This window comes from Ctenopharyngodon idella, chromosome 15, assembly GCF_019924925.1.
Source record: "Ctenopharyngodon idella isolate HZGC_01 chromosome 15, HZGC01, whole genome shotgun sequence".
In the NCBI taxonomy this organism is placed as follows: domain Eukaryota; kingdom Metazoa; phylum Chordata; class Actinopteri; order Cypriniformes; family Xenocyprididae; genus Ctenopharyngodon; species Ctenopharyngodon idella.
The window spans coordinates 8,742,485-8,769,736 of NC_067234.1; the positions used below are offsets into that span (position 1 = coordinate 8,742,485).

General features: G+C 36.5%; 1 protein-coding gene across 1 annotated transcript in view; it reads left to right on the top strand.

Annotated features, from left to right (window-relative positions):
* Positions 1–27,252, top strand: part of cul3b (cullin 3b) — a 40,554-nt gene that overhangs the window by 6,360 nt on the left and 6,942 nt on the right. The window contains exons 4-10 of the mRNA XM_051862110.1: positions 2,684–2,844; positions 13,885–13,999; positions 16,939–17,167; positions 19,430–19,575; positions 19,669–19,845; positions 21,110–21,280; positions 21,366–21,473. Of these exons, the coding sequence (XP_051718070.1) occupies positions 2,684–2,844; positions 13,885–13,999; positions 16,939–17,167; positions 19,430–19,575; positions 19,669–19,845; positions 21,110–21,280; positions 21,366–21,473 (1,107 nt within the window). The remainder of the gene's footprint in view (positions 1–2,683; positions 2,845–13,884; positions 14,000–16,938; positions 17,168–19,429; positions 19,576–19,668; positions 19,846–21,109; positions 21,281–21,365; positions 21,474–27,252) is intronic.

The following is a 27,252-nucleotide window of genomic DNA, read 5'->3' on the forward strand; positions in this document are numbered from 1 at the left end:
ACATGTGAACTGATCATCTCTCTCGCTTTACTACTAGTTATAGCAAGAAATAAACATGAATGAACAATGAACATCAGAAGGTATGTCCAAACATGCAACTTACTGAAATGTGTCATACGAGCATTCATAAGAGGGATGTTGTGACGTAAGTGCGTTGAGAAGCTTGCGCCAGAAGTGGCGGTCCTTGGTGCTTCCACATTATTTCTCGCATGAACTTCACAACGAATCGGATGCATTTCTGATTTATTGATATGTTTCTCTCAGCAAACTCTCCGGTCATGCAGCTTTCTCACGTCACTAGCTTTAAATATGTGACTTCGCTGCATAACGAATGCATTAAAGTGGGATATAAACTAATGCAAACAGATGGTAACAATCGTGACATTAAACATTTGGGTCAGACTTGTTTGTGTTTTTGTCACACTGTTTTAACCACTTGAGGTACTGCTAATGTTAGAGTCCTCTCAGCCTCTACGGCAAACGTACTGCTTTTTTAAATCCGCATCTGAAGTGTCCCGCTCAGTGCAGCACGCGTGTCAAAACAAACACCATGAGGCGTCAGTGATTTCACCTCTAGAGGCCACTCTTGTACTGTATAATCGCAGCGGGCCCTTCTCAGCCGCTCCAGCAATGGACACAACCCAGAAAAACTATATGGAATTTGCTGATAACCGATTGTTCCAGCAATCTGTTATCTGTGCCGATTAATTAGCAAAACTGATCAGCCGACCCAAATTTTCTTTATAAAAAATTTATTTTTTAGAATTATTGTGCTCCTGGTCTACTGCGCTCCCTCTGTTTTCTGGGCATGCATTCCCCGGCACTTGTTAATTGAAGTCTGTGAAGTTTAACGGAGACTCGCTTGTTGTCAGAATATGCAAAATGGAAATACTGTTGTCAGAATATGCAAAATGGAAATACTTAAACAGATAAGGATATAACTGTGAAATTTAAGTTTTGCACTGAAGAAAACGCATCTCAAAAGCATTATGCTTTTGTTTGAAAAGCTTATAAAGTATTCACATGTTTCGGACAACTTGGGTCATGCACATTGTGTCCATATGTCCATGAAAATGTGTTATTCGCTGTAAAGCGACGTGACTGGTAGATGGTTAGCATGCACAGTTCGCAGATGCGACTAATCGATAATCAAATTTATTGTTGATTATTTTCATTATTGATAATAATTGATTTTATCGATTAGTTGTTGCAGCCCTATTTATGTTTGTCTGGAGAAATTAGTCTTATACATCGAGGATGGCATGAGGGTGAGTAAATGATGAGAGAATTTTCATTTTTTTTTGGTGAACTGAGGGTTTCCTTAATCATATGACTTAGGGTTTTTGTTAAGGGCTTCGTTTTTAACTGGGCACTGGCTCTCAACTCTTCATTATGCGACTGTGCTTTATTTAAGGTTGTTCTATTAGTTAGACTATTAATATAAGAACTGTTATCAAGTCATTTTTTTAAAGTTATGTAATAACCTTTCTTTTTTTAAGCGATATAAAATTTTGTACCGCTAGATCATCCTTGTACAGGGTATAACCAGTATCACCGTTCGTGACAGGAAAGTTACCAGTAAAAGCTGTATTGAGGAAGTGGTGTGCCAAAACTACATCATCCTAGCTGTGCGCTTAGATAGTTTCATCGATTCTAAATGCGAGTGAAAGTCTGTGGTGAGCTGAAGCCATTTACGCATGTCTTTGATTTTGATCCATTTTTCTATGTGGATTCATTTTCTCATTTAACCTGCATGCTATAGTGAAAAAATGTTTGTGGGAATTTCCTGCATTATACGCATGGAACTGGCAGGAATGAGTAAAATTATGCACAATACCTGCAATCCCATGCCGAAATTCAGGCTCTTTTTGGAATGGCATGAGGGTGAGTAAATGATTACGGAGTTGTAATTTTTGGGTGAACTGTACCTTTAACAACCGCAGCGATGCAAATCCCTGCTGAGATAATGACCATAATGACTAGAAATCAGCTTCTGTTCTGTTTGATATAATCGTTCAGTTAGTGAGTTGAGATCTTTTGACTGGATGGATGAATGAGCTCCTGAAGAACTTACAATTTGATGTCTTGTACGCATCTGTCCCAAACATTTTCTTTAGCAACCGCAAAGCCACATTTTATACGCGATTATACATGAAGATTTTGTAACCCCACTTTTTTCTGTAGTTCACATAAACTTATGCGGAACACAAGAGAAGTTGAGGCCAAACAAGATTAGACACCATTATTTTCATTAGCTGCTTTTCCACCGTAGGGCCAAACCATTGTCTTTGCTTTAACCATTCCATTCCGTGCCGATCCAGCCCAGCCGGTACGGATATGGTTTCATTTTCCACTGTGGAGCTGATTACGGACCTCTTTGGAATGTAATACAAATGCGTTAGTCCTTTAATTAACTGTCGTACTGTTTAGTAGCCTAATGTTTAGGTTTTGTAAATTGCTGAAATAAACTAATTTTTCTTCAGAATCGTGATCAACTTTAGCTCTTCTTTTGCTGCCTTGCAAGTACTGGAATTTCTTTCAGGAAATTCAAATATATTAGTCTCTCCTACTGGCTGGTTGTGCATTGTTTCTAACCAATTTGACTGTTGCTTGGAGAAGAGCTTTATCTCCTTTATTAGCTTCATCACTCTCTCTCTCTGTCTCCCCTTCTGTCTTTGTATAGGACCGGGTGTATGTTCAGCAGAATAATGTAGAGAACGTCTATAATCTAGGTCTCATCATCTTCAGAGACCAGGTGGTTCGTTATGGTTGCATTCGGGACCATCTAAGGCAGACCTTACTAGACATGATTGCCCGTGAGAGAAAAGGAGAGGTGGTGGACAGGTGGGTGTCTAATTGTTTTGGCCCACACATGTGTGGTGATTCATCATAACAGTATGGCTGTTTTTTTAATTGATCAAACCCTACATTTGCTAGTGTGCAAACATTCATGCCAAGTTTTTGCCAAGTACATTTTATAAATCCTGATATGAGCCTCATATGTACTTACTTTGCTGTTCCCTTTTTGTGCACACACAACATTAATGCATGAGCCCGCTGGCTGGGAAGGTCCGTGTTTAAACCCTGGAATGAACTGGGGTGTGGAATGAACAATTTTATATATACTGAAATATTAAAATTCAAACTTGCCAATCAAACTTGAGTGAAGGTAGAAAAAAGAAATTCCACAATTAATTGTACTTAATAATTTATTTACTTATTTTTAATAGACTCATTAAATCAAGAGATAAGTAGGGCTTGTTCACCCAAAAATGAAATTTCTGTCATCATTTACTCACTATCAGGTCGTTCCAAACCTGTATGACTTTCTTCTGTGAAACATAAAATAAGACATTTTGAGAAATGTCTGTTTTTTGTCCATACAATTGAAGTAAATGGGAAAAAAACTTTTGGATTACCAACATTCTTCAAAATATCTTATTTTGTGTTCCGCAGAAGAATGAAAGTCATAGAGGTTTGGAAGGACATCAGGGTAAGTAAATATGACAGAATTTAAGTTTTTGGGTGAACTATACCATTAAAGTCTCTTTATGCATAAAGCATACCAATATGAAAAATATGACATTGTTTATCGGCCTCTAAATGTAAAGCAACTGGTTGTCCATTAAAAATAAATACTTTTAAAAAATTGTTTTTTTTTTTTTTTGGCTTAACAGCGACATAAAAAGATACTCAAAAATGGATTAATATTAATATTGCCTGAATAGGGCTGAACAATATATCAAAATTATCTAAATATTGCAAATGTACATATCATGATATGCCTATTACAATTGCTTACAATAACTGAATGATTTTAATATTTAGTTTTAGGTCGACGCAGCAGGCAGTGAATTGACTGGACACATGTATGTTACATACATGTGACATGCTTAATGTTATTAGGCGCAATAAGCAAAGTAATCACTCGCACAGGAAGCCGCCTCTCGGACAGCGCTTAATATTGATATCAGTTCTCTTACGCAGTTTATATGGCCAAATACACATACATTATGTCAAAATGCCCATCTTGGTGAGTATTCACGGAGCATGTATGTTGGTTATATCATTTTCAGTTTTTAAATATATTTAAATTAAATTTACATTTGATTTTACACACTTAAAGCATTATTGTATTGCATATTGAATATCACATTATTTAATGAGTTATCGCCTATTTTTCTGCATTTTTATTTAATATCGTGCAGCCCTACACCTGAACCCTCATCAGTTTGTTAGATGTTGGTTAAGTCTGTATTCCAGAATTTCAGTAATGCAATTTTAAATTAAGCTTTTACCGATCTTTCTTTATCTACTTGGACGTTGTTTCCTTCAGTTAAAACTGTCCTAATGCAATTTGTGGAGGATCCTGTTGAATCTTTGCTGATATTGTCTTGATGAAAGAGAACCAGTTGGATTCAGAGGATCTTTGGTGAATGGAAGGTCTAGGCCGAAGCTTGGGGTTCCTTAGAAGCTTCTGGTAGGCCTACAGCATCATCTTCACATCAGCATTTTTCAGTAAAAAAAGAAGAGCCCTGTGATCTGGTGATCAGTGATTTTTAAAGCGTGAAGATGCCACACCCTCTTAAGGTGACTGAGCCAATAAGGAGTTTTCCCTTCGGAGGGAAACTTTTACGAGTCTTTGTTCTGTAGCAAGATATTAGCATAAGACATTGGATTGGATGTTTGAGAGAAGAACCTTCTAGATTCTTATAATACTAATGTGTCACAGAGTTAATAACATATAACATAAATTACCAAATAGGAAACGAAAGTTGGAGTCCGTAGATACCAAACATGCTACCCATGTGATTTTAGTTAACTATAAATTTGCAACTCTGAAACATAAATACCAAAATAGCTCAAAAGAGAGAATTAATACATAGAATAAACCCTATAAAAGGAAAATCATGAGAGGGGAAAATTGGATACACGTTTATACATTTCTCATGCGGTTATATATAGAATATATAGGATTAAGAGGGTTTATTTGTCCTTCTCAGAAAGAATGAAGTCAGAGTCACAAATTCCTGACGGTCATAAAAAAAGTTCTTATCAGTTTTCTTGTGTCCTGTAACAGGACACCTAGTTCTGTCTGTTTGTTAAGCTTCATTTGGGATGCTAGTTTAGGGGGATGGGTTCACAGAACTTTGAGAGAGTGAGTTACTGGATTATTCATTAAATATAATGAATAATTGTGTGTCTGATTGGTCCAGACACTACACTTTAGTTAAAATAAATATAAAATAAAATTCAAAGCTTATAATCAAGCTGTCTTGCTTTAGGCAATTCTGCAGCGAAAATTACCCCATAGCACCACTTAGATCCCACTAATTAGTTTGTCCACACGGTGGCAACAGTTTTGCACAGCTCATTTGGATGTACTAATTGCTGTGAACATTTCATGCAAGTGACCCATCATTTTAAAGCAGATTTACAGAAAATATGTTCATGTTTATAATATATTAATTTCTTTCTTATTGTCACATTTTGCTCATTAGAGCTGGTTGATAATATAGTTTACATTTTTCGATGATGCAAGCAATCAAACATTTAGTGTATACCATCACCAGCCAATATTAGGTATACCTTGCTAGTACCGGGTTGGACCCCTTTTTGCATTTTGGTCTATATTGACATGATAGCATCACACAGTTGGTGAGTTATCTTGCTTGAAGTAGCCATCAGAAGATGGTATGCTGTGGTCATAAAGGGATGGACATGGTCAGCAACAATACTCAGATTACTGTTGCCTTTCTATCAGCTGGAACCAGTCTGGCCATCCTCCTTTGACCTCTGGCATCAACAAGGCAGTTTCACCGACTGCCTCTCACTGGATAATATTTTCTCTTTTTCTGACCAGTCTTTGTAAAGATATTTGCATTATAAATATTGCACCTAATTAAGTGGCCGGTGAGTATGTATAGCTTTACGTGAGTATACTGTATTTATGCAGATAAAGTTGGGTATACTTATATATCCAACTTTATATAAAAAGCTGGCCACTGGCCAGTAATATAGTTTACATGTTGCAGTGATATAAACAAGCAATCAGTTGTGGTTTTCCTAAATAGTATACATTGCTTTACATAAGTGTGTACTGTATGTATGCCGGTAAATTTGGATGTACTAACAGAGCTTGAATTATACCTATAATTTAAGGGTTAGTTCACCCAAAAATGAAAATTCTGACATTAATTACCTTTTGTTCCAAATCTGTAAGTCCTTAGTTCATCTTCGGAGCAAGAGCCTTCTGGCCTCTGATAGACCGCAACACAATTACTACTTTCAAGGCCCAGAAAGGTAGTAAAGACATCGTTAAAATAGTCCATGTGACTACACTGGTTCAACCTTAAATGTTATGAAGCGATGAGAATACTTTTTGTGCACAAAAAAACAAACAAAAATAACAACTTTATTCAACAATTTATTCTCTTCCATGTCAGTCTCCTACGCTAAACACAGTGCAGCGCTTCTGGTTTCTACGGCAAAAATTCAGGTGTTGTAAATTTGTTGACTTTTGAAAATCAAGTTGTTGTTTTTTTCCAGGAAAGATGTGGTTTTGATGCACAAAGTTGTTTTTATTGTCTCTTACAACAAAAATCTTTTATTTAATCTAATGAAAATGCAGATCCTGTTGTAAAGTGAAAAATCACTTCTTAAAACTGTTGTCCCATTATTACCCAGATTTTGACTCGCATAAAAAAGCTCTAAACAAGTGTAACAAGTTTTTTTTATCCACTTTTATTTACATTTATTATATTAAAATAGAAAATTATGTTATAGAATGTTTTCTATGTGTGCTTTGTGCACAGTAGTTTTGATTTAAATGGACTCCTTATATAATTTGAAAAAAAGCTTGCAGAAAAATACATTGTCTTAGTAAAATGTTTCTTTATTTCAAATATGTTTCAAGCCTCTTAAATCCTAGTCTTAATGTTTTTTTTTTAAGTATGGCATACTATATATATATATAAAAATGTGTGCTAGTCACTTTTCCGTCTATTTGAGCTTCTGTTCCTGTACTACTATGAGTAATTCTCAAGTGTCTGCTTTCAAACGGGACCAAGATTTTGCCTGTAGACCAAAGGGTTTAAGAGCTGAGTAGCAAGAGTCTGGAGATTAAGTTAATGTGTTCATGTCCTTATATAGTGAGACGGCAGATGCTAAAAACACCATGAGCATCTCACGTGCTTGAGTATGTGTATAGATGAAACTGTTTCCAAAATGTACCAAATGCAGTGACATTCCACATTATACTGTAGAGACAGTTTTTGTAACTGGATTCCACGATTCCATCCACATTTTCCGCATTGTGGAAATCATAGGGCTGGACGATATGACCTAAAATCAAAATCTCGATTAATTGAACATTTTACCTCGATTACGATTAATTAACGTTTTTTTTTTTTGTTTTTTTTTTTTTTTGCCCTCACTGACAAGGTTTGTTGTACTGTAAATATGCTTGACTATTAAAGGTGGGATATTTTTTCCTAATGAAAGAGTGCTCTGACATCATAGCTCACTTTCAGCAGTTATTTTTATCTATGGTGCGTAACATTTCTTACAGATTTCTGCTCGTTCTAAATCAGATACAGATAAATTAGCACAGTACCAGTACATTTATTTGAATGCGTTAATGAGAGCGATTGCGTGTATGAATTAGTCATACTGTCTCTTATTGTGAAGCTGTGGGTTACTTAAAAAGTAGAAAAATATATGCTATAAACTTGAGTTTCTAAGCTACTTTAGTGATAAATCACAGGATCACTGCATGGTACGGCTCGGTACGGCTCACTTTTTGGCGCTTTTCCACTGCATGGTATACAAGTGCTGGTCATATAATTAGAATATCATCAAAAAGTTGATTTATTTCACTAATTCCATTCAAAAAGTGAAACTTGTATATTATATTCATTCATTACACACAGACTGATATATTTCAAATGTTTATTTCTTTTAATTTTGATGATTATAACTGACAACTAAGGAAAATCCCAAATTCAGTATCTCAGAAAATTAGAAATTGTGAAAAGGTTCAATATTGAAGACACCTGGTGCCACACTCTAATCAGCTAATTAACTCAAAACACCTGCAAAGGCCTTTTAAATGGTCTCTCAGTCTAGTTCTGTAGGCTACACAATCATGGGAAAGACTTCTGACTTGACAGTTGTCCAAAAGACGACCATTGACACCTTGCACAAGGAGGGCAAGACACAAAAGGTCATTGCAAAAGAGGCTGGCTGTTCAGAGCTCTGTGTCCAAGCACATTAACCCTCTGGGGTCTGAGGATTTTCGGGGCCCTGGAGAAGTTTTGACATGCCCTGACATTTGTGCTTTTTTCAGTTGTTCATTAACATATTAATGGAAAAAGTGTCATTACACTGTATTCAGCACAAACTAGGCTACCATAATATGTGAGGAACATGTATGTACATGTTTGTGTTTTTGAAGGAATAACGTTTATGCGTGGTTATTGAAAAAACAAAAAACTTAAGTCACTGAAATAAAGCCAAACAATATATATTAAATCTGTGTTCACAAGACTTCTGGGTATTGGAGGTTGTAGACTAGAGTTTTTGCTTCAAAATGATGTAAAAATTATCCTGCATACTCGTTCATTTATAACAATATATTGATTTAGTTTTTGTAAGACACTTTTTGTCAAGAAACACAGTATGCGTGGAGGCGTGAATCATCATGAATAATGGGTGATTTACACCTGAGAAGACAAAAGAATCGCATAAAGAACCTCTAATGAGCTGCATAATAATGAGGCCTTTCAGTCAGGTAGGCTGTGAAAAAACCCTCTGTGATCATGTCTCAAGCTCATCATGGTGTATATCAAACATACAGAAAAAACAGCAATACTGTGAAATATTATTACAATTTAAAATTATGGTATTCTATTATATACTTTCAAATATAATGTATTTCTGTGATGCAAAGCGTCTGAACATTCATGTTACCTCTATGGCATTTCATATAGTCTTTTAGCTTAAAAGCATGCACATTTGGAGAAATATTGATGGATTCTCATATGTTTATGTCAATTTTATATACAGAGGAGTAATATTTATTCAATATTTATTGTCATCACTGTGAGCGCTGGATACTGTGTTTTCAATTCATACCTGCAGCCGGAGGGCGCTCTGTGCACATTTAGTCCACAAATTACTCTAAAGAAGAACAGGACATTCAGGAACTAACGGCATGTCCTCCAGAGATCGCTAACCATGGCTTTAACATCCAGATAAACACTTTTCAAGACAATAAATGCACGATTGAGATGATGTATACATGTATTGCCTCAGAATTTGCGTCTGAATAGCGCTCGCTCCGTGGGTGTGGCCGCATTAGCGGATAATGAGCTGAATCACGGGCGTCTGACATGTCTCTTTTCATACAGATTACATAAACACAGAATATTTGTTTTCGATTTGACTTATACGATTTAAATCCTGACATTTCAACGTTTTTTTAGACATAAGTCTCATTTTTGTGTCATTAGTATTCACTAAGTTACAGTTCATTTTCTGAGAACTATCAGATTAAACTTCGTTCAGAGGGAGACGAGAGATCACGCATCATGTTAGTTTTCTTTATTTTGCAAAAAGCACATCATTTTGTTTTTACTCTGAGTGTACACAAATAAAAGAAGATATTCCACAAATTTTAATGGTGTATAACTCTTAATTATATGTGCAACATTGACGGAGTATTTTGAGTCTCTTTCACACTGATAAGAAAAAAACCGAGGTGGTATCGCCGGCGTGACCGCCGACCCGAGGGAGTTAATAGAGAGGCGAAGGGAAGGAAAAGATGTGGTAGAAAAAAGTGTACAAGCAATAGGGATAACCGCACCCTGGAGAGGATTGTGAAACAAAACCCATTCAAAAATGTGGGGGAGATTCACAAAGAGTGGACTGCAGCTGGAGTCAGTGCTTCAAGAACCACTACGCACAGACGTATGCAAGACATGGGTTTCAGCTGTCGCATTCCTTGTGTCAAGCCACTCTTGAACAACAGACAGCGTCAGAAGCGTATCGCCTGGGCTAAAGGCAAAAAGGACTGGACTGCTGCTGAGTGGTCCAAAGTTATGTTCTCTGATGAAAGTAAATTTTGCATTTCCTTTGGAAATCAGGGTCCCAGAGTCTGGAGGAAGAGAGGAGAGGCACACAATCCACGTTGCTTGAGGTCCAGTGTAAAGTTTCCACAGTCAGTGATGGTTTGGGGTGCCATGTCATCTGCTGGTGTTGGTCCACTGTGTTTTCTGAGGTCAACGCAGCCGTATACCAGGAAGTTTTAGAGCACTTCATGCTTCCTGCTGCTGACCAACTTTATGGAGATGCAGATTTCATTTTCCAACAGGACTTGGCACCTGCACACAGTGCCAAAGCTACCAGTACCTGGTTTAAGGACCATGGTATCCCTGTTCTTAATTGGCCAGCAAACTCGCCTGACCTTAACGCCATAGAAAATCTATGGGGTATTGTGAAGAGGAAGATGCGATATGCCAGACCCAACAATGCAGAAGAGCTGAAGGCCACTATCAGAGCAACCTGGGCTCTTATAACACCTGAGCAGTGCCACAGACTGATCGACTCCATGCCACGCCGCATTGCTGCAGTAATTCAGGCAAAAGGAGCCCCAACTAAGTATTGAGTGCTGTACATGCTCATACTTTTCATGTTCATACTTTTCAGTTGGCCAAGATTTCTAAAAATCCTTTCTTTGTATTGGTCTTAAATAGTAATCTAATTTTCTGAGATACTGAATTTGGGATTTTTTTTGGGGTTATAATCATCAAAATTAAAAGAAATAAACATTTGAAATATATCAGTCTGTGTGTAATGAATGAATATAATATACAAGTTTCACTTTTTGAATGGAATTAGTGAAATAAATCAACTTTTTGATGATATTCTAATTATATGACCAGCACCTGTAGCTCGGTATGGCTTGGTACGGCTACCACCTCGGTGGAGGTTCCAAGTGTGCCGTACTGATACTAAATGTGACATGTAAACACTGCAGATCAGATTGGTCAGAGAAAATCGTCGCTACCAGCGTCATTGGATTTGAAACACGAGACGCCAAACCTGCTAGATTTAAAATAATCCGTAACCGCCACCGCAGTATCATTTGTTCATGCGTTTTTTTTTTTTTGTTTGTTTGTTTGTTTGTTTGTTTTTAAACCTCTTCCTTTAACCAACTGTTGCAAGCAACTTGAAAACAGAAATGGTTGTATCGATGTCAGTAGACGATGTGCAGACTCGTTGGTAGCCAAGGAGTGGATCCACGGCAGTAGAGGCGGTACAACAACACAATCAGTCTATGGGTGTACTCACACTAGGCGTTCTGAACCGTGCCCGAGCGTGTTTGACCCCTAAAGCCCGGTTCGTTTGACAAGTGTGATCACTCCGTTCTGTGCCCGGGCGCGGTTCCTTTAGCCAGCCCTGGCCCACTTGGAAGAGGTGGGCCAGAGCGCGGTTCGGTTGGGCTCGAGCACGGTTCGCATGCAGTATGAGCGCTAACCGTGCCTGAGCATGGACGGGGGACAATCGCGCTCGGGCTCGGTTCAAGGCAGCCGTGCCTAGTGTGAGTACACCCTATAATCCCACCCACTTTGAAGCGGTAATAAGCTGCAGTGGAAAAGCAAACCGAAAGTAAAGCGAGCCGCTTCCATGCCGCTGACTGGATGGGGCAGAGTCATGTGACTACACACGTGGTAGTATGGTTTTAAGAGAAAGTATTAACAGGATTTAAAAAACGAAATAACCGACATGGGAAAATTACGTTGTTAGAGGTTCTGAATTTCGGTTTCAATTACTTTTCGATTAGTCCTAAATTTATTTTGTGGCTATGGGACATGGACCCCCAGGGGTCCGCGGACCTCACTTTGAGAACCCCTGCCTTACAGTACTGCTAAGCTGTTCATTTCACTGATCCTGGACGTTTACATGTGCACCAATAATGCGATTTATTTCTAATAATCAGAGTAAGGTCTTAATTGCAGTAAGTTGTTTACATGACATGAGGAGGACTCTTTACTCTGGTTTACATGTAATTTTCATCATTCTGATTATTCGCTAATAAGTATGGTTAGACCACACTCAGATAGGCATACAGTATGCATGTTACCGGCCATTGTTTTAATCTACTCACATAAAATTCAAAATACATTTTAATGTACGTGCTGGATATTATTCGGCGCAGTGATGAACATCGCAGTGCCTGTTTGCCTATGCTGCCGTTGCGTTCTTCGTGCCATCTGGATGAAGATATGGAGCAGAGACTTCTTAACGAGTTGTGTTGACAGAGTTTAGCTATTTGGTGAAAAGAGAACTTCAGAATAATTTTAATTATATGACACTGTTAATATGTTTTTTTTTTTTTGTCAGATATTTTTAGTGCATGCTTATAAAAATGATGTAAAGGTCTGAGAATGGATTGTCCTGCTTGTGACATGATGTAATTACCATATAAAAATGGAAAAAAAGTTATTGAATGCACAAAAATTTTTGCAGCATCTGTTAAAATTTGATTCCCTATGAATTTCATGTTTCTGATATTAAACGGCACAGGCTTTTTTGAACATCAGTGTTTGTACGGTTATGAAAACCTGGAAAAGCCATGGAATTTAAAAATAGCAATTTCCAGGCCTGGAAAAGTTTTGGAAAAATAAATCCAGAACGTTTTGGAAAAGTCATTTGTTCCACAAATATCTGTATAATAGTATAAATGTTTAATCAGGGCCTGAATTTACCGCGTCTTCCAGCTATTTTAGACCATTCGGTACTTTTTAAGAGACTTTTCTGTGCGCAGTTGCATTCAAAGTTTGCGCACATAAATCTGCCTTGCAAACAGCTCGCAAGTACCAAGTTGGGTTCTTTTTTTGAGTCTTATTGCGCTTAAACTGCCAAATGCGCAAAAAATGATGTCAAAAGAATTGGTGAGTATCTTCATAAACAAAGTTATGTCTTAAGTGAACGTAAACCGTTGCGAAAAAAAAGACGTGTATCGTTATTTAGGATCTGTGCATTCACTCTTAAAGTGACAGCAGCCTAATAAATCTGCTGCTGTCTGTTAATCAAACAACAAAAGACAAAATCACTCACTGTTTTTAAGATTAATCTTTTTAATTTACTGTGATTTTTACTGTTTTTAATTTACAGTAAAGACTATCGAGTGTTCTTTCACTTTTGATTAATTTATTCAATTCATGTAGTATTTCTGTGCCTGAATACTACTGTTACACCTGCCTAAGAAACTTTCATTTGTATCTTATTCTGTTGTATTTATTTGTGCTACTGTTTGTAATTTATTTGTTCTTATTTTACTTACTTATTACTCACTGTTTGTAAATTCAGTTCCAAAATTGAAATCATGCTCCATTGTGCTGCGTGTAAGCTACTACACAAAAAATATCCCACTGTAAAACACAAACAGTGAGCAAACATTTAGGATTAAGATAATTTGTAATTTTTTTAAAGTCTAAAACAAGACATTTTATTCTTATTTTACATTATGATACATAGACTTTCATGTAACATTGTGAATATTTCCCTCAAAAGCCGCGGTAAAATTTATTGTTAAAAATGAGTATGAAACATGCTTTTCAAATGTCTGCTGTGAGTCTAAAATGACTCCAAGATTCTGCATGTTAGACAGCACTGAGAAAGCCAATAAGAGATTCTTGTCATTGCAGAAGATAACTTAGCTCCACCTGTTCTTTAGTTTTATCATGTACATAGATTTGTATTTATGATTTTCTGCTTTCCCCAACCTTCAGACAGAACATATTAAATGAAACAGGAAAAGTTATCTAACTGCAGGTTTTTCTTAGTATAGATTGTGAATAAATGTTTGTTTTCATTCAGGGGTGCCATTCGTAACGCTTGTCAGATGTTGATGATTTTGGGATTGGAAGGACGTTCCGTTTATGAAGAGGATTTTGAGGCCCCATTCTTAGAAATGTCTGCTGAATTCTTTCAGGTTTGTAAAGCTAGATTACACTTTATTGCAGTAGCATTTCTCTATTAGTTGGAATAAGTGACATAAGGACCACAGTGAATATATATATTATACTATTATATATATAATATATATATATACCAATCAGGCTTAACATTATGACCACTGACAGGTGAAGTGAATAACACTGATTATCTCTTCATCAAGGCACCTGTTAGTGGGTGGGATATATTAAGCAGGAAGTAAATATTTTGTCCTAGAAGTTGATGTGTTAGAAACAGGAAAAATTACAATTTGGCCCTTGTCAAATTTGCTCAAATCCTTTCGCTTTGAGCAAATTTGACAAGGGCCAAATTGTAATGGCTTGACAACTGGGTCAGAGCATCTCTAAAAAACTGTAGCTCAAATTGCTCAAGAAGATAATGCTGGTTCTGATAGAAAGGTGTCAGAATACACAGTGCATTACAGTTTGTTGCGTATGGGGCTGCATAGCCACAGACAGTCAGGGTGTCCATGCTGACCCCTGTCCACCGCCGAAAGCGCCAACAGTGGGCACGTGAGCATCAGAACTGATCCACGGAGCAATGGAAGAAGGCGGCCTGGTCTGATGAATCACGTTTTCTTTTACATCATGTGGATGGCCGGGTGCGTGGCGTCGCTTACCTGAGAAACACGTGGCACCAGGATGCACTGTGGGAAGAAGGCAAGCCGACGGAGGCAGTATGATGGTTTGGGCAACATTCTGCTGGGAAACCTTGGGTCCTGCCATCCATGTGGATGTTACTTTGACACATACCACCTACCTAAGCATTGTTGCAGACCATGTAAACCCTTTCATGGAATTGGTATTCCCTGGTGGCTGTGGTCTTTTTCAGCAGGTTAATGCACCCACAAAGCAAAAATGGTTCAGGAATAGTTTGAGGAGCACACCAACGAGTTTGAGGTGTTGATTTGGCCTCCAAATTCCCCAGATCTCAATCCAATTGAGCATCTGTGGGATGTGCTAAACAAACAAGTCAGGTTTATGGAGACCCCACCTCGTAACTTACCGGAATTAAAGGATCTGCTGCTTACATACCACAGATGACGGATACCAGAGCACACCTTCAAGGGTCTAGTGGAGTCCATGCCTCGATGGGTCAGGGCTGTTTTGGCAGCAAAAGGGGGACCAACACAATATTAGGAAGGTGGTCATAATGTTAAGCCTGTTATGCATGCATATATATATATATATATATATATATATATATATAAAAAATAACCTAAAAAAATGCAAAAACTGTCTGATTATAAATGTTATCATTTATTCACTGTTGTTCCAAATCTGTTTTTTTTTTTTTTCTTATTGAATCTTCTTATTTTTACAATGATTTGGTTCACAGTGACCAAAAGAAATGTTTGGAAATGTAAACTGTTAAACAATACTGTATATCATGTGACTGGGCTGCTATATCGAAGTCAGCAACAACCACACAAAGTATCCACTTGTGGATTTACTTAAAGGGTTTGTTCACCCAAAAATGATATTTCTGTCATTAAGTGCTAGCCTTCATGTCGTTCCACACCCGTAAGACCTTCGGAACACAAATTAAGATATTTTTGATGAAATCCGAAAGGTTTTTTATCTCACATAGAAAGCAATGAAATTACCACATTCAAGGTCCAGAGAAGTAGTAAAGACACCGTTAAAATAGTCAGCGTCAATGTAAACTGCATAGGAGAATGACAGGGTAGAGAGGAAATCTGTGAATAAAGTCGTTATTTTGGTTTTGTTTTTGCGCACAAAAATATTCTCGTCACTTCATAAAATTAAGGTTGGACCACTGTAGTCGTGTTGACTATTTTAACAATGTCTTTACTACTTTTCTGGACCTTGAATGTGGTAATTTTGTTGCTTTCTATGGGAGATCCTCTTAGATTTCATCAAAAATATCTTAAAGGGTTTGTTCACCCAAAAATGAAATTTTTTTTGAAAGATCTTGAGAGAGAAAATGTCATTGCTGGCTATGCAGGCCTCACTGAGCCATCGGATTTCAACAAAAATATCTTAATTTGTGTTCCGAAGATTAACGAAGGTTTTACGGGTGTGGAACGGCATGAGGGTGAGTAATAAATGACATTATTTTCATTTTTGGGTGAACTAACCCTTTAATTTGTGTTCCGAAGATGAACTAAGGTCTTACGGGTTTGGAACGACATGAGGGTGAGAATTTAATGACAGAAATTTCATTTTTGGGTGAACTAACCCTTTAAGTAAATCTACAAGTATTGTACATTGTGGTTGTTGCTGACTTTGATATAGCAGCCCAGCCACATGATATACAGTAGTATTGTTCAAAAGTTTACATTTCCAAACATTCCTTTTGCCATTGATTGTAACAATCCGGTGGGATTTTAGTATGTACAAGGAGTCTGATGACAGACATATGGTTCACACAGAGATCTGATCTAACCATCATTGAGCCTGGTTGGAATTAAATGAAGAGACAGACTAAATCCATAAGAACTGTCTTAAAATCTCCAAGAAGCTTGGAGAACTCTACCTGCAGACCTGCAGTTCTATGAAAAGTTTTAGGCAATTGTGAAAAAATGCTGTAAAGTGACATTGTTTTCAAATTCAATGTAATAAGTTCAATGTTTTATTTATAAATTAACTTCTGTTAACTAAATCACGTCAATATTTGGTATGACCACAGAGTATTTAGCAAATATTAGCAAAAATTATTCTTTCTTTGGAATTAGTAATTAGCACTAATAACCTTTTTTTGGATTTCGACAACCTTTGGTCAGCATTTGTTGTATAGAAAAGACTTAATGTGAAGATTCTTCAAAGCATTTTTAAAGCACATGGGTTTAGAACGACATGATGTGTAAATAATGACTCAAATAATGTTTTTTTTTGTTTGTTTTTTTAAACCTATTCATTTGTTTTATTTTTTGTATATATTAATCTTTTTCAGATGGAAAGTCAAAAGTTTTTAGCTGAGAACAGTGCAAGTGTGTACATAAAGAAAGTGGAGGCACGGATAAACGAGGAGATTGAGCGAGTTATACACTGTCTGGATAAATCGACAGAGGAGCCAATTGTAAAGGTGGTGGAGCGAGAGCTCATCTCCAAACACATGAAGACCATTGTAGAGATGGAGAACTCTGGCCTGGTACACATGCTCAAGAATGGAAAGACAGAAGGTGCACTGTCCTCATCTCAGTCATTTATCATTACATTTATTTTACATTGGTAGTATATAGCTTAGTGCAGGGGTGTCAAACATACGTCCCGTGTGCTGAATGCACAGTACGACGGTGTCCAATCCGACCCGGGGAATGATTTTGACAATGATAGAAAATAGAGATGCACTGGTCAACCGTCCATGAAGTGGAACGGTTTTGCGTTTTATTTTGGCTGATATCTATTCCGGCACACAAACTGCTTTGCAATCATTTCCCAAAATGTCATTTGTGTGGGAATATTATGACATCTGTAAACAGGACGTTAACACACAGGCCAGGCAGGGCATTGAAGGCGGACAGAAAGAGGAGAACACAGACGCGCTAGCAGAGCAAAAACAAGGCGCAGCAAGCTCACTGTTCACCAAATATAGGAAGAAAAAAATATAAATATTGAAATGGGGATAGGGATTTATATGAATGTATCTAGTAAAGGGAACTGTCTTCAGAATAATTTCAATGGTATTTTCTTGTCCCCTTACCTACGGATTAAAGTAGTGTTTATAAGCGCAGCACTGCTTTTTGTACAGCTTGCTGCTGTTCCATAAGCACCACCTACTGACAAAGAGTGAATTTGCATTTTCATTCAGTCTGCTGTTTTTGTTTTGTGCAGGTGTCTTCTAGCATAATTATAGCATAATTTCACAAAACAAAAGTCAGACCATTCTGTTATTGCTTTAAATCTTGAAATTATACAATCTAATTAAAAAAAAAAAAAAACTGCTCATGCTACATGTGTGTGTAACATCTTTGTTTGCATCATAATTAAAATGTAGTGGTTGCCTCTAATTTCATATGGCTGGCTACATATATTTAAAGGACAGTTTAGCTTGTTATAGAGTAAATAAATACATTTGCTTAAAGAAAAATAATCAGCAACTGTAATCAGCCAATTTGCTTGTAAAAAATCGGAATCAGCCATGAAAAATCATAATCGGGACATCCCTAATAAAAAATATCAAAACATTTAAAAAATTGAATACAGTGTTTCGCTGTTAAAAGGTGGCTTTCACAGAGCAATGTGTTTTTCTAGTTTTATTAATTTGTAGTTTGTATGGTAATATTCATGTAGGCTAAATGTCACTAAGCTTTTAAAAGGTAATTCGGCAATTCAGTAATTACATTTATTTATTTTTTATTTTTTTCCCATCTGGGCCTCAACCTAAAATGAGTTTGACACCCCTGGCTTGGTGGTTAAAGAGCTGGAATGAGAAGGTTGTGCATTCAAACTTCAGAATGGTCATTTCTCGATACACTTAAAAAATGGTTCAGGAGATTTTTCCTTAGGTCCACTTAATGTTATTTAGTTTTTTTTTTCTTTTTCTCTCCACTCTTTCTGTGAGGCTGCTAAACAGGCTATTTTTAATGGCCCTTTATACGTCTAAAATTGTGTGAAAATGTCTTCTATTATAATTGGCTAAGCTTTTTGGAATGTTAAATTATTCACTTTTTTGTTATATGTAAAGACACATAACTAAACCCTATTCATGCAGTAGGCTTGTTTTTCTGTGTAGCCATCAAACACAATGCAACAGAAAGACATGTTAATTTTGCTTTACCCAGTGGCTTTTCTAACTCATCACAATCTATTCTTAAGTCTCTTAATAACTTCATATCATTTATTTTGCCATAGCACTGTAGATTACATTACTGCCAGTGAACAGCAGTGCAGGAGACACTAGATAAGTTTACATAGACACTTTTTGTTTCAATCTGAATGAAGTAATTCCGATTGATAAATCTGAAGATGGTGTTTACAGAACGTTAAATAAAGTGATCAGGTTGATGTGCATGTTTCTGTCACAACACCTCAAATCAGATTTGATCTTTTGACATTCACTTACTGCATAAATATATACAGAATTTCCCTCTGTTAGCGCAGACTAACCATCATCCTGCCATCGCTTGCAGATTTAATATTTATCTATTTCGGGTCCTGATTAGGAGACGACGAGCACATGAACCGCTGTGCCGTGCTGCTATATTTATCAAGCAGTAAAAACGCCCCTTCCCATGCCCAAAACAAGGTGTCTGTGGATGAGGGTCCGAAGCAAAGACTGCTGGGATGACATTGTCCTACAGCACTTCACAGAATTTTTAGAAGGTCACGACAACAACAGCTCGTATGTCATAACGGCATGTCTGTGTCATTACACATGCGATCGTGTTTACATGTAGTATATTCGTGTGTGTGTGTGTGTGTGTGTGTGTGTGTGTGCGCAGATCTGGCCTGCATGTACAAGTTGTTCAGTAGGGTGCCAAATGGCCTGAAGACCATGTGCGAGTGTATGAGCTCATATCTGAGGGAGCAAGGCAAAGCTCTGGTGTCTGAGGAAGGAGAAGGCAAGAACCCTGTTGACTACATCCAGGTACCAAGATAAGAAATAGAACCACACCTAACTAGAAGAACACAAAAGATTCATGTCAAAACCTCCCTCTTTCTCTCTGCTTCCTTTCTGTAGGGCCTTCTCGATCTGAAGTCACGGTTTGATCGCTTCTTGCAAGACTCCTTTAACAACGACCGTTTATTCAAGCAGACCATCGCAGGGGACTTTGAGTACTTCTTGAACCTGAACTCTCGTTCACCTGAGTATCTCTCGCTCTTCATTGACGATAAGCTGAAAAAAGGAGTGAAAGGAGTGAGTTATTTTCTCTAGTCACTCAATTAGTGGACGTCTCCCAAGATAGCAATCTTGCTCTCGACCTATATAGAAAATATATAGTTAATATTTTAAACATTATTAGTAGTCACTAAACCTTCCTGAACAGATGTGCTCTGAGACACAACCTTTACTGGTCATCCACTGCCATTTTATTTAGTGAACTTTGCCTGCTCTGAATTCCGTTTACATACACTCAAGAAAGCAACTTCTGTCAGAGTTTTTGCTGAAAAGAGTGATATGAAACTGTGTAAACGTAAGTGTTGTTTTCCTTACGCCATTTAAGGCAGAGGTGTCCAGGGATTGAAGATAAACTCTGGAGGATGTTGGCTCTCTGAGAGCAGGATTTGACACCCCTGATTTAAGGGATTATGAAACAGTGATTTAACATAACTTTGTTTCTACTGGTTAAAGTGGCTTATGTGGCCATCTAAATTTATAAGCGTTGTTTTAGACGTGCGTGTGGCGCGCATGCATGGGCGTGGACAAACGGTAGAGCTACATGATTAATCAACAAAGATTGCGATCTCGATTCAAACACCCACCTAAATGACAACGATTCGCCTGTGTCTGTTAAACAGTTGACAAAATCATACCGGAACATTCAAATCTGTTTTGGTGCTGCCGATGAGCCAGAGAGAGCAGTCATCATGTTTAGGTATGAAACAGCTTCACAAACCGTCTTTTTAACCGCACAGTATTGTTATTTCTGTGTTACAAATATTCAAATAATCTCAGTAGTACTGAGATAAAAGGTCTATATTTCGGATATAAACACTGATGTCAGCGGTGTAGAGTAACTTGACGCTTTAAGTAACAATTGTATCGATTATATTGTTACCCCTAGGTGGCAACAAGTGACTGTGAAAATGTATTTGTCATTTAATTGTTCATTTAAGAGATTCATTCAAAAACTGATTCAACTAGTAATGAAACAAGTAAAGTATTTATGAATGAGTTATTATAAACCGATTTTTTTTTTTTTATTATTATTATTAATTCATTCATATTAAGCATTTTTAAATAGACTGCAGTAATTAGTATTTTGTCAGAAACTCCAGTAAATTACATGCTATTTCTGTTCAGAATTGTGGGAGAATTTTTGTTTGTTTGTTTTTTTTTGTGTAGATGACATACCTACACAAAATATATTATATATATATATATATATATATATATATATATAATATAGGAATTCAGTAGTTAATACAAGTTGTATGTCTGTTGTTTGTCTCTCCTTTAGCTGACAGAGCAGGAGGTGGAGTCTATCTTGGATAAAGCCATGGTTCTGTTCAGGTTTATGCAGGAGAAGGATGTGTTTGAGCGCTACTACAAGCAGCACTTGGCCAGAAGACTCCTCACTAACAAAAGTGTCTCTGATGACTCAGAAAAAAACATGATCTCAAAGCTAAAGGCAAGATCTGCTGCTGTACAGAGTGGAAGGTCAGTGTGCCTGTGATACTGTATATGTCTTATTTGATTTGTTTCTCGTTCTACAGACGGAGTGTGGCTGTCAGTTCACATCCAAACTGGAAGGCATGTTCAGGGACATGAGCATCTCAAACACAACCATGGATGAGTTTCGGCAGCACCTTACGTCAACAGGGGTGAGATACAAATGGTACTCAACCAGAATAAGTTGCGTTTACTGCTGCCGTTTCTGCGGCAAATGCATTTACTCCTGTTGACTGTGCTATAACCATAGACTTATGACAAGTTATGACATAGACAAATGTGGCAAAGCGCATTTTCGTGATTTATATTTTCCTTGCCATAAAATAACAATGGCTACGTTTATATGCACCAATTTTTGTCAATCCGAATGAATTGAATCCGATTGCAGATCTGTTTACATGTACTCTTAACATTGTAATCTGATTCAAATATCCATTTATATGTGTTTTATATACATTCGGATTACAACTTTTGCGCACGCGCTCTGCGTGTGTGACGTCATATCAATCACACTTGCGGTAACCCTTGTTGCGTCAACAGACGATGATCATGTATCGACGATAGCCAGAGATATTGTCAAAAGCATCAAATCTTGGCAATATTAAGAGGATTTGGTATTTTCAATTAATGTAGACCTGTTACATTCTTCTAGTCTATTATTATATCTATTAGGTTCGTCTTCTTTTATTATTAAATTAATATTATATGTGCTGTGAGGATAATAAAAGATTAGGCTATTAGCTAGGCTATCTTTGAAAATGTTTTAAACATTTTTTTTAGGTCTATTATACAATGAATTATAGGCCTATAATTAAAATTATTAAGAGTGTAATATTTCCTAACTCCGCAGTTATCAATGAAAATTAAGTGCAGCTTTACTTCAAGCACTGACTTTAAAAAAACAACCTGTTTAACACGAAATACTATTATTCTCATTTGTTTCACTAGCCTATATGTACGGCCACAAGAGAAATAATGGAATAAATTAAGACAGTTATATACCGTTATCAGCATATCATGTTGAAATTCGTCTCTGAGAGAATATGCTCGGATTAGAAAAGGAATAAACCACCCCTTCCAATCTGATCGAAATTTCATTCGGATCGAGCTCAATCGGATCGATTAAGGTGTTTACATGAACGTTTTTCAATCCGACTGAGCCGTCAATCCGATTACAAATGGATTATTTGGGTGCATGTAAACGTAGCCAATTAGAGATGCACAGATGTACCGGACAATAATCGGTAACGGCCGATAAAAGCAATTATTTTTACTATCGGCCGTTGGCCAGTTGTTTAAAAGCAGCCAATGATCATCACCATAGTTTGTGTGAAGAAAATCTCGTGTTGAATTTAGGGCAAGTTACGCAACAATAACACATTAACAGTTGAAAAAATAGTGATTTTAAAGGAAATCTCAGCTTTCAAATTTTGTCCATTTTATCACAAAATTAAAAAAATGTCTTTTTGACTTTTAAATGACATGGCAGATCGCTGTAGCTCCTTAGTTTAAGCAGCAGCGCAAAGCAAGAGTCTTTTCTTCCACTTTAATACAAGTTAGAGCTCAAAAAACATGCATGAACATCAGAAGGTATGTTGAAAGATACAATACAACTTACAGAAATGAATCATGTCTCATGTAATCGCTCAATCGGTATTTCAACCGTGGAAAGACATCAGTAAAAGAGCTTATGAACGACGTCACTTAATGTTGCATTTACCTCAGGAATGTTATTCAATGTTCACATTTCATTAGTTAGCTATAAATAAACACAAGAGATGAGCTTATTTACTGTTAATTATATATAAATGTTTTAATAAATTTGCCAAGAAGACAAGTGTTAATGAAAACTACCTTGTGTGCATACAAACATTTCAGTTTTTATTTAATTATTAAATCTGAAAATAAATAGTAGCTGTATATAATAGCTCTGTTGTTCATTTTAACCTCTAATATTATAGTAATGTACCAAATGAGAGGGTTCCCTGTATAGTTTGAAACATTTGGGAAAGATTTTTCTTTTTCCTTAAGAAAATCAAACTAACGGTATTGGCAGATATCATTCTGAATAATCGGCTATCGGTATTGGTGGAGAAATGTAGCATAGGTACATCTCTAATAAAAATGATTGAAAAGGTAGATTTTTCTGTGTGTCAATATTAAGAGTGGTAGCCTAGATTTCTGAAATGTGGATTAGTATGCTTTGTCCATATTGTGACCATATTATTATTTCATATTTGTCAAAAAATATATACATTTGAAATTTACTTTTAATTCAAAAAACGCTATGCATTTCAATAGGTCATGCACATATTATGCACTTTAATCATTATCTATTCTCTTTATAATACTTATCTATTCCCATGCTGACAACCCTCATTACTCTCTTCTGTTCATGCTCAAGAGAGATTTACACTGAACCACCTCTCTCTCTCTCTCTCTCTCTCTCTCTCTCTCTCTCTCTCTCTCTCTCTCTCTCTCTCTCTCTCTCTCTCTCTCTCTCTCTGGCATGCGCAGATGCGCTGGGTCTCTTGTGCAGACGAAAATAATTAAATGGCAGGTGCTGAAACGAAGCGGTTTAGGGATGCAACTGCATATTGTACTGGATGTATGCCATTGTGTCATCCACACAAATTGCAAAACCCAGCTGTAACAATTGATCTAGCTGTTATATAGAACCTTGAATGTCTTGTTGCGTTTAACTATAAAAAATTAGATTGTTTCCTGATATCTTCTCCACTCACTTTTGTTTGCGTAGAGTTGGCAGTTCATGATTCGTTACTTCCAGTAATCAAAACACACTGCTCAAACATTCTAAAACCCTACAAAAGTGATTGAACACATGGATTGAACAATTCAGTCGATTAAACACGTTTGTGCTACACAAAAAAGAACATTTTGTCTAAACCTGTATGATTTTTTTTCTTCTGTTGAACACAAAAGAAGATATTTTAAAGAATGTGGGTAACCAGACAGTTGATGGACCCCATAGACTTCCATAGTGTTTTTTTCCTACTATGGAATAGGGGTGTAAATCGGAAAGTTCGTCACGATTCGATACAATATCGATTCTCATAGCCAGTGATACGATTTTTTCCGATACCTTAAAAAGTTCTACGATACGATACGATTCGATTCGATTCAGGGGTATATCGATCAATATTTCGATATTATGATATTATGTGCCTATTTTACACCTACCAGTTGCATTTTTTTTCCATTTCACAACTGCAACCAAATTATATAACATAAACAATTATTTCAAAATTTCACATCCTGCACCCTGATTGGAACATCCACAAATAAAAAACACAGTAATCTAATGACAGCTTATGACATGACAACAGTCAAGTATTTTAGGCTTCTGTGCTAAAACGTGTAATGTCAAAACTGATAAACAAGGAAATGTTATATATATTGTGTATATATTGTATATAGGCCTATATTCAATAAAATTAAAAGACATTTCTTTTAAATGTATAGTGCAGCTTTTTAATGAAGCAGCAACATATTATATGTAGCACAGAACAAGACAGGCTATTAATATTCTTTCAAACGTATTATAAAGGCTCCAATACACAGCGGCACAAAGCACTTATGCGCATCCCGTGTGCAGAATGCGCTACTATGCAACAGTTTATTGAGCATTTTCTTTTAACAGTTTTAATTTCAGTTACTGTGTGTGAAGAACGATTCATAGCGCTCTATTCTCCAGTGTTGTGATCTAACTAACAGACACTGTTTGAGATGTGCGCGCACTGCTTTTTTTCAAGGCTTTAAACACAAGTAAATTATAAACTTTCGTGAAGATTCAGCACTGGCTGATCAGTGACAGTTCCATCTACTGTTCTGAGCGTCTTTCACAAGTTCTGAAAGGTAGTTTAAACCAGAATGCACGCGTTGGCGATAATGCATAGACTGTCATTGTGTGAAAATGTGGAGAGTGCTAAAGCAAAGGTGCCTCTATAAATAGCCCACAGGTATCGATTTTTTTTATGCGTTGCATCGATGCATCGTATCGTTAGACATTAGATCGATGTCTAGATCTATATCGATGTATTGTTACACCCCTACTATGGAAGTCAATGGGATCCATCAACTGTCTGGTTATCAACATTCTTCGAAATATCTTCTTTTGTGTTTAACAGAACTCCTGCAGATTTAGAACCACTTGACGGTGAGTAAATGATGACAAAACGTTCATTAAAGGGTAAACGATCCCTTTAGATTCATTGCAATATTTCAAAGTTACTTAAAATGTGTTTGGACACATCAAGACATTTATCCTGAAACAGACAGCGTCATTTAGATAAATATGTAAATACAGGGCTCAATGCTAAGGATTTTTTCTACTGGCCCAGTTGGGCCAGAGGTTCAAATTTTTACTTGCCCTGCCAAAAATTTCACTATAATACATACTGGCTTATTTATTGTAATAAATAAGGTTATGACACAAATATTTTTGATAGCAGTAAAATTTTACAATTCTCTATTCCAGTTAATATACCACAGCAAAAAATACTAGCCTCACTAATGTTTAAAAAATATTAAAGACAAGTAAACAGTCAGTGATAAAATAAGAACAAATAATCAAATAACAAGCAATAGCACAAATAGAACAAAGATACAAATGTTTCAGATACAGAAATTGAATAAAGTAGTCAAATGTAACACATCCTCTTTGGACCCAGGAATAGACCTTTGTCCACTGTAGTGGACATTATGTTTTAGTGAAGTTCTCTGACACCATACATGTCACAGTTTTATGTTGTTTGTCCTGTAAAGAACACATTCAGGGCTTTTTAGAGATGCCAAATGTTTGGAGGTTTTTCTCCTTGGTCTTTAAATATGACTGACATTAATTTTGTGATTTAAAAAAATTAGCACTGTTATGGAAATATGATAATATTTTGCAATTATTATTTAAATATGACTAATGTGAATAGTTCAAATTGTTTGTCATAAATCAAAATCTCAGCAAAATGTTATGGGGTTTCTAATCAAAATATGACTGTTATGAAACAGGACATCAGTTTCATGGGTCCACTGTAGAGGACATCAGGACTTAAAGCATGTTTATCAGGCATTTTGGGAGACACAACAAGTGAATATTGAAATAAATTATATATCAAGATTCCTATGAAATATTATATATTATTATGAAAATGTTGCAAATTATTACTTTCATTACATGCTGCCCCAAGGACACATTAATATCCAAATTAGATACAGTGTATAGATCCATTGTATTGAATGGGACTACCCATTTATGGCCATTTTACCCACATATTGCATGAAGTAAAATGGTATATCAGTTCATTCCATTATAGCTTTCATAACATAGTTGAGAATCATCTTTATACAAAGTTTGGATTAAAAAAAAAAAATGAAACCTAAAAAATTAATTGGTGTATGGGGAAAAAAAAAAAAAAAAATCCCATTGTTTTTGCCTATACATGTAATTTCATCTCTTTTTATTTTTTAAATAACTGAGTCTTGGTGTCCACTACAGAGGACATAGCATAACATATGAATAAAATATCTTTCAAAAATGTTTTTTTCCCCATTTGTTTCTTATGCTCTAAACCAGGGGTGTCCAATCCTGCTCCTGGAGGGCCACTGTCCTGAAAAGTTTAGCTCTAATCCCAGTTAAACACACCTGAACCAGCTAATCAAGGTCTTACAAGGCATACTAAAAACTTCCTGGCAGGTGTGTTGAGTGAAGTTGGAGCTAAACTCTGCAGGACAGTGGCCCTCCTGCTCTAAACAATATAATGACATGAAAAAAACTTTTTTCCCCCGGTTCTCATGAGGATATTACACTGCATATTCTTTACAGTATAAATTAAATCTAGATTAATCCTTATTAAAGTTATGGAAGTTATTCTGTCAAGAGCAGTGAGTGATTATTTTCTTTGTCTTTTTTGTTTG